This window comes from Cynocephalus volans, chromosome X, assembly GCF_027409185.1.
Source record: "Cynocephalus volans isolate mCynVol1 chromosome X, mCynVol1.pri, whole genome shotgun sequence".
Classification (NCBI taxonomy): Eukaryota; Metazoa; Chordata; class Mammalia; order Dermoptera; family Cynocephalidae; genus Cynocephalus; species Cynocephalus volans.
Window position 1 is genome coordinate 22,741,456 of NC_084478.1, and position 27,783 is coordinate 22,769,238.

Genomic DNA, 27,783 nt, shown 5'->3' on the forward strand with positions numbered 1-27,783 from the left:
GTTACAGCATGTATCAGCACCTCATTCTTTTTTATGGCCAAATACTATTCCATTATATTAATAGAACACTTTTTGTCTTTTCATCAGTTGATGGACAATCGGTTGTTTTTACTGTACTTTTGGACTATTATGAATAATGCTATGAAGATCTGTGTACAAGTTTTTGTGTTTTCATTTCTCTTGTAAGTAAACCTAGGAGTGGAATTGCTGGGTCAAATGTTCGAACTGCCAGACTGTTTTCAAAAGTGGCTGCATTATTTTGCATTACAATTGCAGTTAATGAGGGTTTCAGTTTTTCTGCATCCTTCCACCCTTGTTATTGTCTGACGTTTTTATTATAGCCATCCTAGCAGTGTGAAGTGGTATCTCATTAGTATTTTAATTTTTATTTCCCTGGTGACTAATGATGTTAAACTTATTGGCCATTTATTTATCTTCTGTGAAAAAATGTCAGTTAAATCATTTGCTCATTTTTGATTTGCGTTATTTATCATTCTAATTATTGTCTTAAGAGTTAGTCATTTATACATTCTAGGTATAAGTCCCTTATCAGATATATGATTTCAAATATGTCCTTGTATTCTGTCTGTTGTCTTTTTACCCTTCATAATATCCTTGGGTGCAAAAAAGTTTTCAATTTTGGTGAAGTCCAAATTATCTATTTTTCCTCTGTGCTTTTTGTGTGTCTTGGAAGCCAAGTCCAAGGACAGAAAAATTACCCATAAGTTTTGTTCTGTCAGGTTTATAGTTTTGGCTTTTACGTTTAGGCCATTTATTGTTACTTAACTTTTATATGTGATTTTAGGTGAGAGTCTAACTTTATTTTTTCTATGCTGCTATACAGCTGTCCCAAGACCATTTGTCGAAAAGGCTATTTTTTACTTCTTAAATGATCCTGTTGAAAACTATTTTCATAAACACATTTTAATGTTGTGAACATGTAGTAGGTTTACCATTGCTATTTTTAAATAAATTGATTAAAAAATTACACAATTTCTCAGTTTTAATTTTGATATCAATAGTATATAAATAATAATAGATACAATCCATATAAATAAAGTACTTTGTGGATATCCAGTATTTTTTGAGTGTAAAAAAGTACCGAGAATAAAACAGTTAAGAACTGCTGATAGGTTATGACAAAGGCATCAGAGTTCTGGAAACAGCAGCTGTAGCAGTGATTTCCAGGTTATGGCAGAGCAAGCCTGGCTTGAGAACTGGCAGTCATATGGAGTTCTAGCTTCCCATTTGATAGGAAGCTTCCTAATTCTGGGTGCCTGACCTTGGCAGGGTCTGAAGTCTCCTTGTTGGCCCATTTCTGCTTTGTGGCTTTGAGATTCAGCCATTTCCTATATTTCAGCACTTCCAGTTATTCAGTAATACATTTAATGTTGTGTTACTAATCTGATTCCTCTTATAGTAGTTACAGAGTATTCTGTTTTCTGGCAGAGAACTAAAGACCACATCTAAGTAACAGAGCAGCTTCTTAAAAGAACAAATTAGAAATTCTAAAACCAAACAAAACTGAAAGAAAGAACCTTAGAGAGACAAAAAATGTTGGGCTTTAAAAACTAACGCTACCTTAAGTGACATTACAAGTGACGCCATTATGGGCCCACAAGGGCGTATTAAAGTGGCAGCGTAAGATAGCACCGGGAGTAAGTAGGGTGGGGGTGTCTGCGGGAACCTTGCCTTAGCCCTTATTGGCCAAATATGCGCTTCCGCGCTCAAGGTTGCAATAGCTAGGCATTGAGACAGGATGCATGCTCTCTTGACCTTTAGGCTGATAAGATTATGTAGAAAACCTCCCTTCCCCATTTGCCTTTAAAAGCAAGTGCTTGTGTGATAATAAACGGAACTGCTCGACAGAACCCCCGCAGGGTCTGAGTGTCTTTTAACCGGGCTGTTTTTGGGGGACTGGCGGTGTGCTCACCTCTCTTCATGGCTCTCTTACCCCGTCTCCTTCCAAAGGGGACAGGAGGGAAAGGGGAATCCCGGGCCATTCGCTCGTCCAACAAAAGCAACAATGCTAGGGCTGTTCGAGTCGGCCGGTGGCAGACCCGACAAAAAAATAATTGAAAAATACAGAAGAAAGGGTAAGATAAATAGCATGCAAGAAAAAATCCCACCATTATCGTAATGGGAGCTCCAAAGGAGAAAAAAATTAATATTTGACCAAAAAAATTTTGAAGATGCAATGGCAGGGAATTTTCAAAAATCAACATAAAAATAGGTGCTTACATCCAACTGATCTTTGACAAAGGCACAAAGGAAATACATTGGGGAAAAGACAGCCTCTCCCGTAAGTGCTGCAGGGAAACCTGGATATCCATATGTAGAAGAATGAAACTAGACCCATACCTCTCATCATATAGCAAAGTAAACTAAGTATGGATTACAGACTTAAGTATAGGACTTGAAACTTTAAAACTCCTAGAAGAAAACATAGGGGAAACACTTCCGGAAGTTGGTTTGGGCAAAGTCTTCATGAATAAGCCCCCAAAAGAACAGGCAACAAGAACAACCAAAAATAAGGGGGATTATATCAAACTGAGGACTTTCTGGAGAGCAAAGAAACAGTAAAACAGAGCAAAAAGACATCTTAAAGAATGGGAGAATATATTTGCAAACTACACATCCAACAAGGGATTAATATCCATAATATACAAGGAACTCAAAGAACTTCACAGTAAAAAAACAAAAACATACAAAGAAACAAAAAAACCCCTAATAATCCAATGAAAAAAATGGGCTAAGGAGTTGAATGGACATTTTTCAAAGGACGACATACAAATGGACAACAGACACATGAAAGAATGCTCGACATGACTAATCATCAGGGAAATGCAAATAAAAACCACGTTCAGATATCATTTCACCCCAGATAGACTGGCTATTATCAAAAATACTGAGAACAGCAAATGCTGGAGAGGATGTATAGAAAAGGCAACTCTTCTACACTGGAGGTAGGAGAGTCAATTAGTGCAGCCACTATGGAAAATTGCATGGAGGTTTCTCAAACAACTACAGATAGAACTACATACTATGCAGCAATTCCACTGTTGGGTATTCATCCAAAGGAGTGGAAATCATCACGTTTGAAGGGATACCTGTACTCCCATTTTCATTGCAGCTCTATTTACAATAACCAAAATAATGAACCTACCTATATGCCCATCAATGGACAACCAGGTAAGGAATATGTGGTATATGTACACAGTAGAATTCTATTAGCCATAAAAAGAATGAAATTCTGCCATTCACAGGAACGTGGATGAGCTTGGAGAAAATAATGTTAAGTGAAATAAGTCAGGCACAGAAAGAGAAATATCTCACTTATAAGTGGGAGCTAAGAAACAAAGAAAGAAGGAAAGGAAGACCACAATAAAACATTGAGCTTTCAGAAGGAGGGAGCAGACCTAGAGGTGTGAAAGGGAGAGGGGAAGGGGGATCAGGGAGTAATTGGGTCGGGGATACAAAGAACAATTACTATTTATAATGATGAACATGCTAATAATATTGATTTAATCATCACACGCTGTACACAAATACTGATAGTCAACTCTGTACCCCATAAATATGTACAAATAAAAAAAAGATAGAAAATGTCTATAAAGTCCAAGGAGGATAGATACATAGAAAAGAGCACCAATTAGACAAAAAACTATTATTTGAACAGAAACAGTGGAAACTTGAACAGAACGGAATTTAAATTTATGCCATTCCGTTGAGTGTTTAAGTATTTAGAAGCATACCACTTATATTAATTTTTAGAAACCATATTCTTTTATTGGCTCTTCATGTCTCCTTTCTTGTGAAGTGACTTTTCCACTCCTTGCCCATTTTAAAAATTGGGTTTTCTTCCATTATCTTTTTGTCCTTAAGGAAGAATTATAGAGCACATGGTCTTGTCAAGCACATATTATAAACTTACAAAAGTTGGCCATATGATCATAAAACAAATTTCAATTAATATCAAAAAAAAAAAAAACATACGGAGCTTCTTCTCTTATCAGTACACACTGTTTTAAAAATCATTATTAAAAGATAACTAACTTCCTCACTATGTTTGAAATAATGCCATTTAAAATTATCTGTAGATCAAAACCAGTATTACAAGGGGTAGCAGATAGTACTTCAATAATAATAAATTATACTGATAATAAAGATACTAAAATAATAAGAAAAATAGATCATTGCAAACCATGCTATACCCAAAGCAGGAGAAGAAAGGGAATAATATAGACTAGGAGATAATCAATAACACAAATATTAGTTAAATAACCAGAAAAACAAAGAAATAAGACATAATACGTACAAGAATTACAGATAAGAATATCCGTACAAATCGATGAGATACAAAAAAAAAAATAAAGTATGAGATGATACCAAGAATAACCCTATGACAGTAAATTGGGAAATTTAGGTGAAATTGGCAAATTCCAAAAAGATACCAAAACTGACCTCATAGTTCTATAACTACTAAATAAATTGTACCAATAATTATTTTCCCAATAAAACTTTAAGCAGAGTTGGTTTCATTGGAGAATTATAACAAACATTTGAGAGAAATATACAAATCATTACAGAAACTCTTGCAGGAAACAGAAATGATTGGAACAGTCTCTGCTATAGCAAGAAATGCGAGTCGTCCTTTTCTGTGGGCAGAGGGCATTCTCTCTTATCACTGACCCATCTCGTATAACGGGACTGGATTTACCTCCACTTTTCTTGAAGTGCTGCTTTACTATCAGCCTATTCTATCCATGGCTTTGAACATATTCTCCATTACCTTGTAGCAGCTCAAGAAGAGATAAATAAGGGAGACATTAAAGAAATAAGAGAATGTGAAACTCTGTTTATGCTCTTCCTTATTCCATATTCGTTCCAATCTGATTTTTTTTCACTTGGATTTGCTAATGAGGGCATTTGTGCCATGGCCTAAGGACTGTACATGCATTCTCGTAATGCCAGGACAAAGCAAATACATTGAAATATAAACTCTGATTTAGTTTCCATTCCCTAATCAAATTCAGCCAACAAAATGTTGAGAACACTAATAATTTAAACAACTCCCTATGTCATGTTTGCTCTTGATATTCTCTTATGTATGAGGCAGAAAAATAAAATGAAATAAATTATTCATTAAGAAATGTATGACAAGGACTCCTACTGTAAAATCTAGTGGAATTGTTTTGTCCTGTTTTTTAAGTAATTGCAGTTTAAGGAGTAAAATTTAATAAACAACATTAAAGTGGTTTTCAAACTTATCTAAGGAAACAGAACTAATAAGGAACTAACATGAAAAGAATTTTTGCTATTTGTCATTGATAAAAATAGTGAGCTCTTCAAGTACCTGCCGTTATTAATCCCACAGGTTTAGGCAATAAAATCATTATAAAGATGAACAGTCATTGTTAATGAAAATGAAGATTACACAGTGACTGCAACAAGGGAACTATTCATATAATAGAAATGTTGACTTGAATGTAATGAATGAACCCCTGGGGTGGGGGTGGGTTGGGGGCATAGAGGCTGGTTTGTAACAGTAAGTTACTTGACTTCCCAGGTTCCAGCTGGTGGCCCTTAAAGAATGAAAACAAAAAAATAATAGGAAGCATTAAGAAACTAACTCAATTTATTTCTACAATAATAGTATATACATATGCATACTTTCAATACTATACATGATTAGTTAGTTTGAAAAAGCCATTTGATTTTGGAATTATGGCACCATCTAAGAATGGAATCCTTTTAAGAAGATGCCGTACTGAGATATTCTAGTATGTGATGTATAAAATTAAGAAATATGTTTAAGTGGATGCTGACAATAGACAGTATAAAAGCAACTCTTTCTCTAAGGACTTGAATAAGTGATATTGTATCAAATTCTACCACCTTTATAAATCACCTTTATTTTTGTTAGTGTATTAATATGGGCACCGTAGTTTATGATTAAGATTCAAATGTATTATATGTTGAAATAATTATTTAGCAATAGAGTGTATCATGAGGCCACAAAGTTTTGCTTTATTCTCCATTTTAGATTATTGTATCAATTAATATGAGCATATTTCATAGAGGGGGAAATCATATATGCAATCAAGTTATGCAGTCTATCTATTAATTATATGTTCCAAATTGCCTTATATTTTACTTGTCGCCATCTAACTATATCATTATACAGCTCATGACTTTATAAGTTTTTGAAGTTCACTTTAAACTGTAATGAAAATGCCCAAACTGACAGACTCAAAATAATCATTATAATATGCTTACTTTACAACTCAGAATTCATTTTATTGCTGGAGTCCTTGATCAGACAGAATTAATTCAAATTGCCAAGTGAGAAGTGAATTGAATTTAAGATTGAAATTTCTAAATGCTGCTACTAGAAAGTTACTGTGATAGTAGGTACTCAGTAAATATCCATTCTGTGTACCAATTGCACAAAGTAAAATACCCTAATTATACCATTGATTATGCCAGTTGCAATTGATAAAAATTATATTTTCATGTGGTGTAATAATTAAAATAGTTTATAGCTGTCAAATATGCATCTACAAATATGTATGATTTAGTATTTAAAATCAAAATTTTATAAAAACTTTAAAATTGGCATTCTACCGTCATATTAAAATACCCTTCTTTGAAATATTACTAAATCTTTTACATTTTCCTTAAATAATGGCTATCAAAGCATTTTAAAATGGACATCTCGACTGCTTGACGTTCAAGACCATATAATGACACACACAACCTCACACTAAAAGGTTCATAAGGATTTTCAAGAATGAAATATATCACTTACAGTAGTCTCTTCAGAAGGTAGTTTGCAGTAAAGGTGGAAGGCTTCTTAATTAAGCATCCATTCCATGCTGAATAGGAGGTTATTCTATTCCATGCTGAATGGAAGCTGGCGATGGGTCAGTTTCTGGCAACTCAAGTGTGATGTCACCTCTACTATAAGTTCACTTATGGATCTCAGTTCTGGGATATATCCCAGAGCACCATTCACTATTGAGAATAACCACAGATAAAAATAACCTATTATGTCACAAGGCCTGATCTTGTAGCCAGCTTCGGAAAACAAGCCCTTAAATCTTTTTATGAGCCCAGATAAGGGTGTTTTATACCATCCTGCTGGGTGACAATTTCAAAGCTATTTTTCCAGGAGGATTCTATACATGGTCTATTGTAAGAAACAGGCATTGGTTAGTATTGTGTCTAGGCCCATGATGATTGTTCCATGTAAAATCCAATTCCAAATAGACTCTTTCATTTTGATCCATACTGATCACTATGAATGAAAAATTCTGGGAAACGAAGTAAAAAACTCTTAGTTATCACTTTGTAAGTGAAATTATGTTTACAGTAGGAGATGGGAATTCTAAAGATAATAAAGCATATACAAACGTTTTTTGAGTAACTAGTGTGTTCCAGGTATAATTCTACATATTGGTCATAGTTTTTTTCCATACACAAATGTGTATTTGAAAATCAGTATGTGCTAGACATTCTTGTAGGGGCACAGATTACAATAGTGAGTAAGAGAAGCTCAAATGCTGCCTTAACAGAGAAAAGGTTGAGTGGCAGAACAGAAACAATTTAAAAGTTCAACAACTAATGAATTTCCCGGACCACCTAACAAGGCTATTCAATTTGATCTGGAGAGGAGGCTTTTCAGAATAAAGTAATTTAGACACCAAACTGGAAAGATGAATAGGATGGTGTTGAAGGCAAAGAAAAATCACACATTCAAAGAATAAGAAGAGATATCATGGTGAATTCAAGTGTTTATAAAATTCCTGATCATATATAAAGATGGTAGATCAATCTTTATGGAAAGTACAAGAGAATTACATTCTGTTTATTTTCTGTATTCATATACTGTCTACATATTGAACAGTTTATCTCCTCTTTTGGGATTCCCATAGCTTACTGTGTGCTATTTGCTAATACAGAAAAATAACATATATTCACTTGTTAGTATTAATAGATAAAATAGTGATCTATTAAGTGTACAAACGATATATATGTATATATATACACACACATGCACACATATGCATATATATTTATTAATCAAGTTAAAATCTCAATATTTACTCCATTTTTTTGTCCCTTTGGCCATATTCTTCTTTACTAAAATGTATGACTTAACTTTTATGATCAGATTATAATTCTAAAATTTTTCAATAAAGGTTATGATTAATAGTTGCAGATATTTTTAGGGTTTTGGGGGGCTCCCCATATATTACTAAGAAAACTTAAGAGACAGCTTAAAAGAAATCCTTGATCCCAGCTGTTCGTGAGGCTTATAAAATATATGTGCATCCTTTCTTACAGGTGATAAATATCCACAGCGATATGGGAGCAAATGGATTTAACTATTTTGTTCCCTTTCCTACTTTTTATTTTTTAGCTCAAGGATATGCTCATCTATGAATTATATTTGGTAACATTAAATAAAAAAATTAAAATGTGATCAAGTGTTTTTCGATTATTATAAATTAGGTAGATGCAGCAAGGCAATAGTGTAAGATAGCGTAGCAGAACAGCAAGGCAGATGACATAGAGCATTGTTATAGTGGGTGTATAAACAGGGTTTCCTGATTCTTCTTTCATATTGAAAGCCAGAATCTTTCTCAAATGGAATAGATTTTCAGTGTGACAGTGATTTGTATACTGGTAATTTGTTATCATTATTTATATGTTGATAATTTATTAATTAATATATTTGTATACTGATAATTTATGCAAGACCCAAATTGCATAATGCCTTTATCTAGTCAATAATATATGCAGAATTTCTGTAGAAATGATTATATCATGTAATGTCAGCACTTTATGTGACATAAAAATATATTAAAATAAACAGTATACATATCAGTCAAAACCTCTTCAGAAAATTACTGTGATTTTCATAAAAGGATATTCTTCAAGACTTGCTTACTTGCTTGTTTGTTGTAGGTAGAGTTGATTCTCCTGACTGCAGTCAGTCTTCTCTGACGACGCCATCTTCTCTTGACGTGAGGCAATAATAATTTTTTTCTTGCAAGATAGACCCAAGTATGGTTCCATTCTCTCAGCACGTGAAAATTGATGTGATATAATTTTTTTCTTTGTCTGTGGTGGCACATATTTATGGAAATATTTTTTCATTGTGTTCTGTACCTTTAAGTTGTGTTTCATGTGACAAGTAGGATTAAACAAAGATTATTGTCCCTTGAATACTTGATCTGAGTGTAATAAATCTTAATAATTTTAGAAGTGATTTTGAAAAGCTATATGTAATTCCAAAGACATAGGAAAATTTTGACCAATAATCAAAGAACATCCTTTTTTTCCACTGAGATCTCTAAAGTGATAAGTATGTACTTTCTGTAAGTCAGGGAATGGATGGTTCAGTATTATAAGAGATAGGCTCTCAGTCAAAAGGGTTGCTTTATTTTCTACTTAAGTTAATTTTACATGACAATCAGACATTATCAGCTCTGGTTTCCAGCCCTTCTTAACAATTGCACTATGTCAATGAACCAAGCTCAGCTTCAAGACATACCACGATAAGACTCCCCTCTTCTATCTCTTAAGGTAGAAGGTAGTTTGTAGGGGAGGTTTGCCCATGGTCAAACCTTTTATAGGGAGTAAATTATTAAATTTCTGTAGGTGGCTTAAAAGCAGCTGCCAATTAAGAAAGTGCTCAAGCTCAACAATCAAAATGCTTTAATTCCAACTATTTATATAAACACTTAACATTATATATAAAATGAACTAGTGACCTCTTCTCTCCCTTGAGGTGACCTGCCTTTTTGTTTTGTTTTGTTTTACTCCAAAATGTTTTTCAATGATGACATCTAAGTTTTTCTCTTTTTCCTTCTCATTTTGGACACTGATCAGGGAGCTTCCACTATTCATCAATGAAGATCCAGTGGTATTTCAAAGTAGCAAGCCAGAAGAGTTTCTGATGACATACCACCGAACAAAAAGAAACACCCCGCACTTGCATGCGTGCTTGTTATAAATTTCATGACGTAGGTTGAACACTGTGGCACGGCTTAAGCCTGCTCTCTACGTAACAGGCTGACAACTCTTCATGTTCACAGGAAATTCACATTCACAGAGCTAGCGAAAAAGAAAGGCCCAGTTCCATTGCCACAGTCTCAGGCTCATGTTAAAGATTACATTTTAAAAGTTTTTCCTTAATAATTTGATCAATAACATTAGTAACATGATGACAGACTTCATTTATTCACTCATTTTTTCAATACATACTTATTACTGCCATAGTGTACAGACACTTAGTTTTAAATACTGGGGATAAAAGCTCTTTTCTCTATGAGCTCCGGGTATACTATCATCTCTGCCTAAACCTTAACAAAATCATTATTTTACCCGTAGTGAAGCTTGTATTTGTATAGAGATCTACAAATTTGAGTCTCGTTTGTTTTTCGTGATCAATATTTAGATTACAACTTGGGCTTTATTATTCACTTATTAAATAACTAAAATTTATCACGATCCTCTTATGTGCTTTGTACTGTGGGGATCCAGAGAAGAAAACTTGTCATCCACTTCACAAACATTCAGAAAATACGGAGTTATTTAAAAATAAATGTGTGTGTGTGTATATATGTTATAACACACACACATATACATACATATATATATACATATATATATGCACATGTATATGTATATAATAAAACCTCCTATGATAAACATGTGTAATGCTGGGTTAGGAACCCATTGATTTGGCTGTAAAATCTGAAGTTTCAGGAAAGGTGGCAGGAAGAGAGAAATTTTTGGTCATATAAGTTATGTGGAGATTACCCAGCTAGAATTTGGTTGAAGAGATAGAGTTTAAAGATCTTTTTGTAGAGTTGTAAAAAACCAGAAAACCTTAATATATTGTCATATGACTACATGAGAGTGTTTTAGTCACACGGTGGAAGATAAAGATTCAGATGTAAGGGGCAGATTAGAAGAAACTAAGACATTTCTTCCAAAGAGTTTTTAGAGTAAGCAAGAAAATGTCTTTTATTATAATGTGAATGATGATTAGTAAGTGGCAAAACTGGTGAAGGCACAGTTATAGGAAAAGCATTGCCATAATTCAGAAAAGTTATAAGTACAACTACCAACTACTGTCAGCAGAGGGCGCAATCTCAGTCTTTCTGCCCAGGGCTTTTCCGGCATACCGGATATTCTCGGTTTTCATCACGTGCCACTTCCTGCAGCCTGTAGAACTTCCTGTAGCAACAGAAATTACTGACGATTCAGTGACAAACTGTCTGAAGTTTGTGTATGTGGATATGTCCTTTTTCTTAGTTTGGAAAGAAAATTTTGCTGGATATAGAATTCTTTGGACAGTTTCATTTGTTCATCAGCATTGGAAATATTCTGCTCTTTTTTCTCGTATTCCATGGACTCTGTTGGAAAGGCAGCCATCTTTAAATCATCATTCCTGGAAAGGTGATGTATCTTTAGTTCTCAGAGTGTTTCCTGTTGAATTGAATTGCTATTGCCCCTCCTGACCTGCTCTTTTTAAAGCCAATGTTACTATACATATAGTTTGTTTCAGAGTTGTCCATCTTGCCATTTGTTTTCTATTTTTCCCATCACTTATTCCTGTCCCTCTTTTTGTACCTCCTTTTGTGTTTATTGGATTTTATTATTGTTACATTTAAATTGGTCTTTTAGATTTTTATCTGGCAGCTTAAAATTTTCAAATTTCAATAGCTATTTTCAATAGCAATTCAATTCAAATTTTCCCATTTGTGTAAATAAAAGGATATTTGATTTGATTGACAATAGCAACAAAACAAAGGGCATTAAAACCCCACACATAGAAAAAACCAAAAGCCAGAAGTCCCATTTTTTTATTTCTCATTAAAATACATTTAAAAATCTGCATAGATTATATGTATACACATTAAAAGAATGTGAGCACATTCATAAGCCAATATTAAAATCAATTGTTATAATTGGTGATCTGATGTTAATGTTGAATAGTGTGAGAAACTGTAAGATAATACAACTCTTGTGTTACCCATAGCAAAATATTTTGCATTACTTTAATTATATAATATATAATAACTTTATGCTTTGGAAAACATGTTCTGCTAGTGAAGTGATTTATGTAGAGTGCATATCAGAACCAATTCAGTAAGGAGTGTATAGATTGTAAGTGAAAGTAACAATTTATGCATATATTTATATACATAATATGTAATAATTTTGGTATTCAAATAATTATAAAATGACATACTGTGACATATGATATTAGTAAAATCCATATACGATATACCAATAATAAGTATTAGTTGGCTATTAGTATTAAAATCATTAACAATTAGTGTAAATTAAATAACAAGATATTACATTGTTATCCATTGATACCAGATTTTGGAGAGAGCATAAATAGGACTGTTTTGGAAATTAATTTGGTATTTTTAAAGAATATTTTAAATTCAGTTATCCTATTCCACAGTAACTGCCTTTCTATGACTGTATTTGACAGAACATTTCAAAAGTGTATGAAAATATGAATATAAAAAGGCAAAACAGCTATTATCAATACAATAAACTGGGTTCATACCATAAATACCATGCAGATGTTAGACCCAATCAGGTAAATCTTTAATAATTACAGAAGATATCGTAATGACATATTGTTAGTAAAAAAACAAGCAAACTGTAGTTTATTCACGTGTTCCCATGTACATAAATGTATTATTTATGTATATTGATATGTATATTTGTTAAATTACCCACTTCACTGCTAATCGTGGTTACTCCTGTGAAAGAACATGAATCTGTACTTTTTGGAAATTTTACATCGAGTGAACAATTTATTTGTAATTAATAAAGGAAAATAAAATGTTCAAATGACAGCATATTAGTAATGATTCTTATGGAATTTGTTTTTTTTAATGAGTACATTACAGTCCAGGTAAGAAATTATGCTTAAAGCCAGAATTAGAACAGAGTTATAAAGGAAAAAGTAATGATAAAAATATAGAAAATTTATGGGGAGAAATAATTTAATTTAGTTGTGATTGATTTATAAGAAGCTGACCTCTAATTAGTCTGCGAAATTATTATATTGAAGGCCATAAGAGAAATTGTCACAAAGAATGATCTTTTTGTTGTTCCACTAGGATTAAATGCCAAGTGAAAGCTAGAGTTTAACTAATATTCATGAGCCACTGTTGCCATGATATCTGAAAAACTGACAAGAATATTTAGGGTTAAAATATTCTCAATTTGTATCTGATTAATGTATGAAAAAAGACTTAATTGTAACCTTGTTGTTCAGGGTTTTCATGCCATTTCTTATGATATCTATAAAATAGCAAGAATTGCTATTCTCATAAAAGTGTGTTTAGATTTAACTGTATGAAATCCAGAAATTTTGCCAGATGCAGTTATTAATTCTAATTTATTACCTGTAAATGGCTTTTAGATATTCTAGAAACATAAACATAAAATCTGTGAACAAATGTGGGTTCATTTCTTCCTTTGCTTTCATTACGCATTTTTTTCCTGCATTTTTGCCCTGGCTATGACCTCTGCAAAATGTTCAATGGATGGAAATAGTAGACACCCTTGTCTCAATCCTGATCTCAGGGTGAGGTTTTCAACATTGCATCACTTATCATGATATTTGCTGCAGTTTTCTGAGATTTTTCTTTTAACCGTAACTGGATGGTAAATTTGTCAAATGGTTCCTGTGTATTTGTTGTGATCATGACATGATTTTGTCCTTTGTTTTGTTAAGGAGATTGAGTATGTTAGACTAGTAACAGTCCATTGGATTCACCCCAATTCGTGCGTGGGGTATTATAATTGAAAGTGTCTTTGGATTCCATTTGTCAGACATAAGAATATTTTAAAAAATTTTGTCTTGATGCATATTAGCCGTTGATTTTCTTTTATTCTAGTGTCCTTATTAGTTTAGTGTAAAGTTTATAGTGATCTTACTAACATTCTGTGGAGTGCTTTTAGTGTTTTTATTCTGTGGAAGAGGTTGTGCATGTTTGGTATTCTTTGTGAAATGTATGTCAGAGTTCACAAAATCAGGGATTAGGCCGTGGAAACTTTGTAGGAAGGATTTTCACTATGGGCTTCAATTAATACATATAAGTATCATTGAGACTTTCTGAATTTCTTATTTTGTAAGATGTGTTTTTTTTTTTTTTTGGAATTTTGTCATTTTGTATAACTTCAAATATTATATAAGCATCACGAGCATCTTTAATGATGATCTACTCTACATTTCTGGAATTGAAATGTATGTCTTCTTTTTTCTATTTTTTTTTTCCCATCAGTCTTGTCATGGTTTATAATCTTTTAAACTTTTCAAAAGGAAAGCAATTACAAACAAACTAACTTTTGATTTGTCGATTTTAACTTTTTTTTCTGACTTTCATTTACTGAATCTAATTTTATTCTTTTCTGTTTTCTTTTGGTTTTAATTGACTGTTCTGTTCCCAAATTCTGAGGTGGTTTTCCGACCTTAAATTTTCAGGATTTCTTCTTTTCCTTTTAATGCTGAAATGTTTCTTTAGACACATATATTCATGGGTACTACACATTTTTAGCAACTTTATTTTGGTATAGTTGACATAACAAATTACATAACTTTAAAATAATATTACATTTTGAGATATCTACATATTTGTGAAGCCCTCATCGTGAATAATATAATGAACATATTCATTCTTCAACCAGGTTTCCAGGTGCACCTTTGGATCTACCCCTTCTGGTCCTGCCCAGGAACTTCTCCATTTTTCATGCTATGAATATTTTAATACCATTCTTATGTGCACAGACACTTTCATTTTTCTTGGAAAAGCATCAAGGAATAGAATGGCTGGGCCACATGTTCTTTGTATCTTTAAGATATTTTAGAAAATGTCAACCCAATATAAACAGTAATTTTCCTTCTAGGACTACAGTCAACATAGCTACTTAGCAATGTTCATAAAAGTTTGTTAAAAAATGACCAAAGACCTATTTTTAAGTTAATTATATTGTGTTCAATGCATGACTATTACCGTTTTTGGCCTTTACATCTTAGCAACCAATCAGGTAGTTCTTACATATTTGCAGAAGATATGTCCAAGTTATACTACTCATGAAAAAACAAAGTAAATTGTAGTTTGATTCACACGTGTGTGCATGTATATAACTATATCATATGTGCAAGTGAATGTGTGTGTGTATATCTGTTCATATAAAACTTCACTGCTCATCATTATTACCTCTGTGAAGAGATATGATCTGCAATTTTGGAAATTTTAAACCGAGCACCTACTAAATTTGTAATTCATAAAAGGAAATCAAAGAAATAGTCACATGAAGGGATATCACTAATGAAATATTTTCCTTTTTAAAGTAGGGCAGAATAGATGAGAAGTTATGCTTAAAGACAGAACTAGAAGTGAGACAGAGTAAATCTTTAACTAGTAAATGAGATCAATAAACTGGAGGCTGTACGTAGACTTGTCAAAAAGAATGCCCTCTTTTATTTCCCTTGGATTAAATGTCCAGTGCATTATCAAGTTCATTTTATATTCTGAGGCATCTATTCACATGGTATCAGAAAATATGACAACAATAATCAGGGTTATAATGACTCTCAAATATTATCTAATAAGTATATTTAAAAAGCCTTAAAATACATTGTGTAGGTTTTTGTGCCATTTCTTAAAATATGTATAAAAAAGTAAGAATTGCTGTTCTCAGAAAAATGTGTTTAGGTTTAGCTGTATGGCATCCACCAAGCTTGATAAATTCACTTATCATTGTAATATATTACCTACAGATTGCTTTTAGATAGTCTGGAAACATAAACATGCAATGAATGAATAAAGGTGGATTAATTTCTTCTTTTCCAATTGCTATGCCTTTTTCCCCCTCTTTTTGTTGCATTATTGTCCTGACTATAACATCCAGAAAATGTTGATTAGATCTGGTGACAGTAGGCATTCTTCTGTCTTCTGATCTCAGGGGGAGGTTTTCCATATTTCACCAATAGTTATGATATTTGCTGCAGCTTTCTAAGTTTTTAAAAATCATTAATTAGTAGTAAATTATGTCCAAAGGTATCTCTTTATTATTTGTTGTGATAGTGATATGATTTTACTCCTTTGTTTGCCATACTAGTTTGAGTTCAAAATGATAAGACAACAAAAATTTTCTCTTGGATGAAACACTTTTGTTCATAGAGTATTTTCGTTGAGGTATCTTTGATCTGTTTGCAAAACAAAAGTTTTACATTTTATGTTTTGTTTGTTTGTTTTTTGACATGAGGCATAAAAACCTTTGTAATTCCCTATGTACAATATCTTTATCAACCTGGTCCAAACTTTATAGGGGTCTCATAAAACATTTTGGGAGTGTTTTGACGTTATTTTTCTGTCGAAGAGGTTTTGCAAAATTGGTGGTTACATCTTTCTCAGTTACAAGGAGAAGATAGGAATTCAGGCATCAGGACATGGAATTCATTTGTAGGAAGGTTCTCAGTACAGATGCATTTTATCTAATAAATACAGAATTACTGACATTTCCTAGTTTATCTGTTTGTTAAGTGGTGTTTTTATTTTTTGTGATATTTCATGTAATTAACATTTTATTGGCATAAATTTGATTGTAATTTAATTTAAGTGTTTCCAGAATCTACAGTGATGATCCCTTCTGTATTTCTGTTGGTGATGGTGATGGTGCGGGTGGTGGTGTTCTTTTTTGATCAGTCTTGCCAGGGTTTATCTAAAATATTTAACCTTTGGGGAAAAAAAACCCATTTTGTATTGTTGATTATTTAATATTTTTTAGTTTGATTAATTGATCATACTTTTAAGTTTTGGTTTATATTCCTCATTTATTTTCTAATTTTGTGTTTTATCGAATCTCAAATTTTCAGGACTTCCTCTTTTGCAACAATTGCATGAATTTTCCTTTATGCCCATGTGTTGATACATCTACACAGTTTTTGATAACTTATTGAGCTATAATTGACTTAAAGTAAACTGTACAACTTTAAAAGAAACATTATAAATTTTGATATGTGTATATTTATGATATCCCTACCACAAGCAAAATAATGTAAATGTCCATCCCCCCTCACCAAGTTTCTTTCTTGGCCATTATTTTTCTCCTTCCTGTTTCTGCTCAAGCCCATTCACCAGTCACATGCTATTAAAAGTCTTCTTGCACAGAACTTCGTATAAACATATACTTTGGGTAGTTCTGCTTGTTTGTTTCTTTCATATTGTCTTTGAAAAACTTGAAGGAAAGAAATGACTGGATCACATGAGAGTTGTATATTTAATTTTTTCTAGAACATGCCAAATTGTCTTGGGATGTGACTGTACTACTTTACATCCTACCAGCAGTAAGAGTTGCGGTTGCTCTACCTCCTCACCAGCAGTTGTTATAGTTAGTTCTTTTGATTGTAGCTTTCTAGTCGGTGTACACTTGTATCTCACCATGACTCTGAATTGCCAGGTTGTATGTCTTTCTGTCTTAGGTACCCTGTCGGGCTTTAAAAACTAACGCCACCTTAAGTGACATTACAAGAGACGCCATTATGGGCCCACAAGGGTGTATTAAAGTGGCAGCGTAAGACGGCGCCTGGAGGAAGTAGGGTGGGGGTGTCTGCGGGAACCTTGCCTTAGCCCTTATTGGCCAAATACACGCTTACACGCTCGTGGTTGCAATAGGTAGGCATTGAGACAGGATGCATGCTCTCTTGACCTTTAAGCTGATAAGATTATGTAAAAAACTTCCCTTCCCCATTTGCCTTTAAAAGCAAGTGCTTGTGTGATAATAAATGGAACTGCTCGACAGAACCCCCACCACGTCTGAGTGTCCTTTAAACTGGGCTGGGTTGGGGCCAGCGGTTGTGCTCACCTCGCTTCACGGCTCTCTTCCCTGGTCTCCTTCCAAAGGGGACAGGAGGGAAAGAGGAATCCCGGGCCGTTCACTCGCCCACCAAAAGGAAAGAGGCTAGGGCTGTTCGGGTGGGCCGGCGGTGGACCCGTACCCCAAGTAAATGAAGAAAATAGATCGTAGGCCTGAAACTAACCATTTCTCATTACATTTTGCATGTATACTTATTTTTTATTGCGTGCTGGATTTTCAGTATGAAATACTTTAAGGATAATTGTACGACCTGGATGATTTTATTTTTATTCTGGAAGCGTTTTCCTTTTGCTTTGAGGTGGGCTGGGATAGTTCATCTCACCTCAATCAGTGATTAAGTCCTTTAGAGGCTGGATGTCATGATTTGGGAAGAGTTTTCTATTTCTAGTTTATATCAACACGAAATAAATAGCCTATTAGGGATGTTGTGTAAATCTTTGGACTGTTTTCCAGATCTTCTCTGTCATGGTGCGCCGTGAACTCAATGTGCATCCCCTGATTTGGTGAGGCTGCTGAAAGCCCTGATCACGTGCTTAACTTCTCATCTAAAACTTCCTATGTAGCATCTTGGCTTCTCAGTCACCTCCTTTGAATTAGTATAAGCCTTGAGGGAAAACGAATATCACATTTGGGTCTTACCATCTGGGCTTCTCTTCAAACTGAGATCCAGTCTCCTCCAATGCTTGTTTCCTTGGGTTTATGGTGCTTTCAAACAATATATTTAATATCTACCCGCTCTCTTAGTTTCTCTTAGCAGGAATGGGTGGATGGAAATGGCTGTTTTGCCATTTAATGACATCAGACAGTTCCACACATACTATTTTTTTGAGATATGTTTTTGGTTTTAGATGTTTCACCTTCTATAGCCAATTAATAATATTTATATCAATAATCTAAAAATATTTTATGGCAATGACCTACTCAAGCAGTGGAGTTTTTCTGTTATTATTTGTTTAATGTACTCCAGTTATTTTTTTTTCCTTTGATACTCTAAATATTTCCATAGTCCCCATCATGTACCAGGTATGGATTAGGTGGTAGAAGTATATTACTGAGGTATTGCCTAATAAAATCTAACAAGTAAAAATGGAATATATTGTAGACAATATGTGTTTTGGTGATTAGTTATTATGCAGCAATAGTAACCAGAATATTACTTATACCACTTTGTATTATGTTCAGTCATTGGTGAAGGGGCTGGCATATGAATCCTTTACTTATCTTGGTTTATTTCAAGTTAGGATCATATCCCTTTGTGTAAATACTTGTATAACCAGAACAGTATAATTAATTTTGGTAAAGGAGTTAAAACACATTAAATTAAATACACAAATCTTAACCTTATAGTTTGATGAATTTTGCAAATATTTTCCATCTACGTTTCTACTTACATTTTTGTTTCAAGTGCTGTTTGTCTTTTAATGAAATAATAGAAAGAAACTAGTCTTTAATATGTGTTCAATTTTTTTTTTCTCAAGTCCTCTTCGCTCCATTCTGTAGTTCCCAGTATGTATCAGGTGTTGTTTCCCTTTAGCCAGGAGAACTTCCTGTTGTATTATTTATATTACAGGTTGGCTAGCATCAGATTGTCCCAGGTTTATGTGGCTGTGTCTTATTTCACTTTCAGTTTGAAAGGATAATTTCTCTGGATGTTGAATGCTGGCTTGAATGTTTCCTCTTTCAGCATTGGAAAGATGCTGGTGCTTTTTCTCTGGTTCTCCACGGGTTTTGTTGAGAAAGAAGCTATCATTTTAATCATCCTGCTTGGGTATGGGTGTTATCTATCTTTTTTTGTTTGTTTTGGAAGTTTTTGTTTGCTATATGTTTGTTTACCGATACTCTTGATACTTTACATTAATGTCAAATAAAGAGATTATTATGTCTTTTACAATTTCAATAGCTATTTTGTCAATCCCAATTTCTCCATTTCAGTAAATGAACAAATGACTTTGATTGGCAAGAGCAAGAAAACAAAGCAAAATAAAAAAAAGCTTGTGAAAAATTTAAAATTCCAAACTATCAATTTTTCTTATTAAAATACATAAGCATATCTGCACAGATTCTATGCAAATTAAAGCACATTCACAAGCAAAATACCAAAGGATTTGTTTCTGTAATTGCTGTTCTACAGCTTATGTTGAGTTGCATGAGAAAATGTATAAGGACACACTAATACTCTTGATACAAAATAATGAAGTGCCCCTTGCATTACCTATAGCAAAATATTTTCTGTATGCTATAATAAAATAATACAAAATATAACTATTCTTCGGAAAAATATATTTTACATGTGAAGTGATTTATATATAGTATATATCAAAATCAATTAAGTAACAGGAAATATATAGAACATAAGTGAAAGTAACAAAATTTTAGGTGTATACATAGGCTTACTATTTAATCATTTTGGTAGTCAAGTAATTATGAAATGATAGTCTCTTTAACAAGTGGAATTAGTAAAATGCACTAAGGATATACAGAAAAAAATCATGAATTGGCAATTAGCATATAAGATGCCCTTTTTTATATTGAGACAAGATTATGGAAGATGTATAAAATGGTGTTGCATATTTAAAATTAATTACGTATTTTTAGCAAAGTTTTAAATTTGCCTCTTCCTTTATGCAGTAATTGCCTTTTTACAACTGTATCTGACAGACCTTGCTAAATGTGTGCATAAAAGTGTGGATAGAAAAAGGCGAAACAAATATTTTTTATGTAACATATACTGTGTTAATACAATGAATACTATGTAACTTTTACAACCAGTCAGGTAGATCTAATATACTTGCAGAAGAAATCACAAGGAAATAAAAAGGGAAGCAAACTACTTTATTGCACTTGTGTGCACAAATATATAAACGTATTATATATGTAAATATTTTTGTATGTATCCGTTTAAAAACACTCCTCACTGTTAATCATGGTTCCTTCTGTGAAGGGATATACAGTTGCATTATTTTTTAAAATTAATTTACACCGAGCACATGAAGGATTGATAATTAGTAAAAAAAAATCAAAGAAATAGTGATATGAAGGCAACTCACTAGTGATATTTTTGGAGGATCTACTGCTTTCTTTTTTTTTTCTTTCTTTCTGGTAAGGTAGTACAGAACAGGTAAGAATTTTACATTTAAAGCTAGAAATAGTAAAGGGTTAAAAAAAAGAAATAAGAAAATACATAAAGAATTTATGTAGAAAAATAATATAATTTAATAGTGAAACATTTAGAAGCAGCTGATCTCTAATTAGTCAGCAAGATCATTAACCTAGTGGCTGTAAATAAAATTGTCACAATGAATGCCCTTTTATTTGTTCCACTAGGTTTAAAAATTAAGTATTTTGTTGTGCAGTTTATATACATTTAGCGGCATCTGTTCTCATGAAAACAGAAAAAAAAATTACAAGAGGAATCAGGGTTAGAATAACTTTTGAATTTTAGCTGATAAATATCTAGAAAAAGAAAACATTTAAATTAAGAACTTGTATGATTTTTGTGCCATTTCTTATGATGTGTATTTAAAAAGTTAAATAAGAATTGTTAGTCCTAGAAAAAATATGTTCAGGTTTAACTGTGAATTTCAGCTCTCTTGCTAAATTCACTTAAAAATTCTACTATGTTGCCTATAGATCGCTTTTTAATAGCCTGAGGTCATAATTATTCGATCTATGAATAAATGTAGTTTCATTTTGTTCTTTCCAATCTTTATACATTTTGTTATTTTTCTTGCATTATTGTCCTGGCTATGTGACCTACCTAAAATTTTGTATAGAACTGGTTATAGTAGGCATTCTTATCTCTATAATCTCAGGGGGAAGGGTTTCAGTATTTCACCTCTAATTATGATATTTACATAAGTTTGGTAAGTTTTTTAAAAAAATTATAACTGAATGGTTAATTTGTCATATGGTTTCTCTGTATCTATTATGATGGTGATATCACCCTCTCCTTTGCTTTCTTAAATTAGTTTCTTTACAAAGTGCTAATCCAACAATAATTCATGCTTGGATGCTACCCAGTTTATTCATGACCTTATATCATTGAAACTTTTGTTTCTGTTTGTCAAACATAAGTGGTTTCTTTTCTTTTTCTTTTTCTTTTTTTTTTTTCATTGGAGGAGATGAGTGGGAAGTGTGGTTTCGTGAGGAATATACATATTTGTTTTATTTTCTTATAATATACTTATTGTGGCAGAAAGATAATAAAGGTCACATGAAAGATCTTGGGAAGTGTTTCTACTCTTTTTATTATGTGGAAGAGTTTGTAAAAGATTGTTGTTATTTTATTCTCATCATATAGAAAATTTATAATTTCAGGCATAGAATTCATTTGTGTTTCATTTGTAAAAGTATTTTTCAATATGCAATTTTTTTATGAGCTGCAGGGCAATTGAGATTTCCTAGGTTTATGAGTTGTCAAGCTCTGTTTTTCTTGGTACTTTTTCATTGTGTGAAATATCAAATTTATTAGTATAAATGTTCCTATATAATTATGTATGTCCCTCCAGGATGTTGTGTGAGGATTTCCTTTACATTGCTGATGTAAATTATACAGAGTTTTTTCTTTGATCAGTCTTGCTAGGGACTTATCAATTTTTTAAATCCTTTATGAAAATAACATTTTTAGACGATTTATTCTTTTTAATTTAAAATTAAAATCTCTTACTGATCTTATATTATTTTATTTGCCTTTGCTTCTGTCATAGGTTTCCCATTCGTCTGCTTACATTACCCATCTGCTCTTGCTTGTTGTCCACTTTTTCCATTGGAACCCTTAACGTATTAATTATAGTTATTTAAAATTTCCAGTCTGAGCATTCCAAAATATCTGCAATATCTCAATCTTATTTTGATGCTTTTGATGGCTGACTCTTCAAACTGTTATTTTATTTTATATTTCCCCTTTTAGTATGCCTTGTAATTTTCAGTTGAAAGCCCAGCATTATGTATTGGGTATAAGGAATTGAGGTAAATAAGTCTTTAGGTTAAGGTGTTATGTTTTTATCTGGCTGAGTGTTAGACTGCATCTACTGTTAGGTGTAGCTGTAGGTGTCATAGGTCAAAATTTTTTCCAGGGTCCTTGTTTGGACTCCCTGTTGTCTTTTAGTTTCCCTAGAGGTTTTCCATATTTCACCAATAGTTATGATATTTGCTGTAGCTTTCTAAGTTTCTAAAAATCATTAATTAGTAGTAAATTATGTCCAATGGTTTCTCTTTATCATTTGTCGTGATAGTGATATGATTTTACTCCTTTCTTTGCCAAACTAGTTTGAGTTCAAAATGATAAGACAACAAAAATCTTCTCTTGGATGAAACACATTTTGTTCATAGTGTATTTTCGTTGAGGTATCTTAGATCTGTTCGTTAAACAAAAGTTTTTCATTTTATTTATTTTTTTGTTTGTTTTTTGACATGAGGCATTAAAACCTTTGTAATTCCCTATGTATAATGTCCTTATCAGTCTGGTCCAAAGTTTATAGGGGTCTCATAAAACATTTTGGGAGTGTTTTGATGTTATTTTTCTGTGGAAGAGGTTGTGCAAAATTGGTGGTGACATCTTTCTCAGTTACATGGAGAAGATAGGAATGCAGGCATCACGACATGGAATTCATTTGTAAGAAGGTTCTCAGTACAGATGCATTTTACCTAATAAATACGAAATTACCGGCATTTACTAGTTTATCTCTTTGTTAAATGGTGTTTGTTTTATTTGTTGTGATATATCATGTAATTGAAAATTTATTGGCATAAATCTGATTGTAATATAATGTGTGTGTCTCCATAATCTATAGTGATGGTCCCTTCTGTATTGCTGTTGGTGATGGTGGTGGTGCTGGTTTTGGTATTCTTTTCTGATCAGTTTTACCAGATTTTATCTAATATATTTAACCTTTAAAAAAAACTTTCTAGTATTGCTCGTTATTTAATTTTTTTAGTTTGATTAATTGATCATACTTGTAATTTTATTTCAACTTTTGGTTTATTCCTTGTTTATTTTCTAATTTTGTGAAATGTTTTATCAAATCTTAAATTTGGAGAATTTCCTCTATTGCAAAAATGGCTTGAATTTTTCTTTATGCCCATGGTTTGATACATTTACACGTTTTTTAATAACTTATTGAGGTATAATTTTTTAAAGTAAAATGTACAACTTTAAAAGAAACATTATAAGTTCTGATATTTTTATATTTATTAAATCCCCACCACAAGTAAAATAATGTAAATGTCCATCATCCCCCCTCACCAAGTTTCTTTCTCAGCCATTGTATTTCTCCTTCCTGTTTCTGCTCAAGCCCCTTTCACCATTCACATGCTATTAAATGTCTTCTTGCATAAGACATGGTATAAACGTATACCTTGGGTCTTTTTTGCTTGTTTGTTTGTTTGTTTTGTTTTGTCTTTGAAAAACATGAAGGAAAGAAATGACTGGATAACAGGAGAGTTGTATATGTTTTTCTAGAACATTTCAAAATTTCTTGGGATGTGATTGTACTATTTTCCATCCTACCAGCAGTAAGAGTTGTGGTTGCTCTACCTCCTTGCCAGCAGTTGTTATAGTTAGTTCTTTTGATTGTAGCTTTCTAGTCGCTGTGCATTTGTATCTCACTGTGACTCAACATTGCCAGGACGGATGTCTTTCTGTCTCAGGTAACCCCAGTAAATGAAGAAAACATATCCTAGGCCCTTTCTTATTACATTTTGCTTGTATGGTTATTTTTTATCGCATGCTGGACTTTCTGTATGAAATACTTAAAGGATAATTGTATGTTCTGGATGATTTTATTTTTATCCCGGGAGCATTTTCTTTTTGCTTTGAGAGGTGCGCTGGGATCGTTCATCTCACCTAAATCAGTGATTAAGTCCTTTAGAAGCTGGATGTCATGATTTGGGAAGAGTTTTCTATTTCTAATTTATATTAACACGAAGTAAATAGCCTATAAGGGATGTCACGTCAATCTTTGGACTGTTTTCCAAATCTTCTCTGCTATGGTGGGCCCTGAAGTGAATCTGCATCCCCTGATTTAGTGAGGCTGCTGAAAGCCCTGGTCAGGTGCTTAACGTCTCATCTAAAACTTCCTACGTAGCATCTTGGCTTCTCAGTCACCTCCTTTGAATTAGTATAAGCCTTGAGGGAAAACGGATATCACCTTTGGGTCTTACCACCTGGGCTTCTCTTCAAACTGAGATCCATTCTCCTCCAATGCTTGCTTCCTTGGGTTTATGGTGCTTTCACACAATGTGTTTAATATCTACCCGCTCTCTTGGTTTTTCTTAGCAGGAGGGGTGGACGGAAATGGCTTGTTTGTCGTTTAATGAAAGCAGACAATTCTGCACATACTATTTTTTTGAAATATGCTTTTGTTTTTAGTTGTTTCTCCTCTATAGCCAATTAGTAATATTTATATCAATAATATAGAAATATTTTATGGCAATAACCTACCCAAGCAGTGGAGCTATTCTGTCATCATTTGTTCAGTGTACTCCATTTAATTTCTTTTTTCTTTTGATTGTCTAAATATTTCCCTAGTTCCCATCAAGTACCAGGTATGGATTAGGTGGTAGAAGTATATTACCGAGGTATAGCGTAATAAAATTTAACAAATAAAAATGGAATATATTGTAGACAGTATGTGTTTCGGTGATTTATTATTATACAGGTATAGTAACCATGATATTATTTACACCACTTTGTATTATGTTCAGTCATTGCTGAAGGGGCTGGCATATGAATCATTTACTTATCTTGATTTCTTTCAAGTTAGGATCATATCACCTTGTGTAAATACTTGTATAACCACAACAGTTCAATTAATTTTGGTAAAGGAGTGAAAGCACATTAAATTAAATACGCCAATCTTAACCTTAAACTTCGATGAATTTTGCAAATATTTTCCCTCTACATTTCTACTTACATTTTTGTTTCAAGTGTTATTTGTCTTTTTTTTTTTTCTGAGTCTGCACAATAAGTCTTTATTAAAGGGAAGCACATCAAGGAAATACATATGTTAAATAATGTAACTAAAAATATTTTTTAAAAACCGTTTATTTTTTATTTTATTTTATTTTATTTTTTTAAAGTTTATTTTGTCGATATACATTGTGGCTGATTATTGCTCCCCATCACCAAAACCTCCCTCCCTTCTCCCTCCCCCCCTGCCCCCCAACAATGTCCTTTCTGTTTGCTTGTCGTATCAACTTCAAGTAATTGTGGTTGTTATATCTTCCCCCCCCCCCCCGGTTTGTGTGTGTGTGTGTGTGTGTGTGTGTGTGTGAATTTACTTATTGGTGGGAGCTAAAAATTAATATGTTATTTGTCTTTTAATGAAATAATAAAAATAAAAGTCTTTAATATATGTTCAATTATTTTTTCGCAAGGCCTCTTCGCTCCTTTCTGTAGTTCCCAGTATGTATCAGGTGTTGTTTCCCTTTAGCCAGGAGAACTTCCTGTTGCATTATTTATGTTACAGGTTGGCCCGCAGCAGATTGTCTCAGGTTTGTGTGGCTCTGTCTTATTTCATTTTCAGTTTGAAATGATAATTTTGCTGGATGTTGAATGCTGGCTTGAATGTTTCCTCTTTCAGCATTAGAAAGATGTTTGTGCTTTTTCTCTCATTCTACATGGGTTTTGTTGAGAAAGAAGCTATCATTAAATCATCCTACTTGGGTATGGGTGTTATCTATCTTTATTTCTTCCAAGTTTTTGGTTGCTATATATTTGTTAACTTATACTCTTGATACTTTATATTAATATTAAATATAGAGTATATTATGTCTTTTAAAACTTCAACAGCTATTTTGTCAATCCAAATTTCTCCATTTAAGTAAATAAAAAGATAACTCAGATTGGCAAGAGGAAGAAAACAAAGCAAGATATAAAAAAGCCCGTGAAAAATTTAAAAAGACAAAGTATCAATTTTTCTTATTAAAATACATAAGCATATCTGCACAGATTATATGCAAATTAAACCACATCACAAGCAAAATATCAAAGGATTTGTTTCTGAAATTACTGATCTACAGTTTATGTTGACATGCATGAGAAAATGTATAAAGACAGACTAAAACTCCTGATCCAAAATAATGAATGACACTTGCATTACCTATAGCAAAATATTTTCTATATGCTTTAATTAAATAACGTAAAATATAACTATTCTTTGGAAAAGCATACTTTATATGTGAAGTGATTTATATATAGTACATATCAAAATCAATTATATTAAGAGGAAATATGTAGAACATAAGTGAAAGTAACAAAATTTTAGGTGTATACATAGGCTTACTGTTTAATCATTTTGGTATTCAAGTAATTATGAAATGATACTCTCTTTAACAAGTGGAATTAATAAAATGCACTAAGGATATACACAAAAATAATCAGGAATTTGCAATTAGTATATAAAATATGCTGAATACTTAGTGGGAATTAGGTAACAAGATGCCATTTTTTATATTGATATGAGATTATGGAAGATGTATAAAGTGATCCTGGATAAGTAAAATTAATTGGGTATTTTTAGCAAAGTTTTAAATTTGCCTATTCCTTTAAATGGTAATTGTCTTTTTACAACTGTATCTGTCAGACCTTGTTAAAAGTGTGCAAAAAAGTGTGGAAACAAAAAGGGAAAACAAATTTTCTTTAAGTAACATATACTGTTTTAATATAATGAATACTATGTAACTTTTACAATCAGTCAGGTAGATCTAATATACTCGAAGAAGAAATCACAAGGACATAGAAAAGAAAGCCAACTATTTCACTTGTGTGTACAGGTACATAAATGTATTACATACGTAAATAATTTTGTATGTATCTGTTTAAAAACACTCCTCCCTGCTGATCATGGTTCC

At 32.6% G+C, this 27,783-nt stretch overlaps 1 protein-coding gene across 9 annotated transcripts in view; it reads right to left on the reverse strand.

Moving 5' to 3' along the window:
* LOC134367693 (uncharacterized) overlaps positions 1-27,783 on the reverse strand; it is a 311,105-nt gene that overhangs the window by 22,947 nt on the left and 260,375 nt on the right. For 3 of the 9 annotated variants that reach the window (XR_010022434.1, XR_010022436.1, XM_063084435.1), the window contains one exon: positions 10,723-11,467. The exons of 4 other annotated variants lie outside the window; for them this stretch is intronic. Coding sequence is in view for 2 of the 5 variants with exons in the window: in XM_063084435.1 (XP_062940505.1) it covers positions 11,269-11,467 (199 nt within the window). In the remaining 3 variants the exon portion in view is untranslated. Of the gene's footprint in view, positions 1-10,722; positions 11,468-27,783 lie in introns of those variants that run through there. 2 more of the 9 variants (XR_010022435.1, XM_063084436.1) reach the window with 2 other exon arrangements.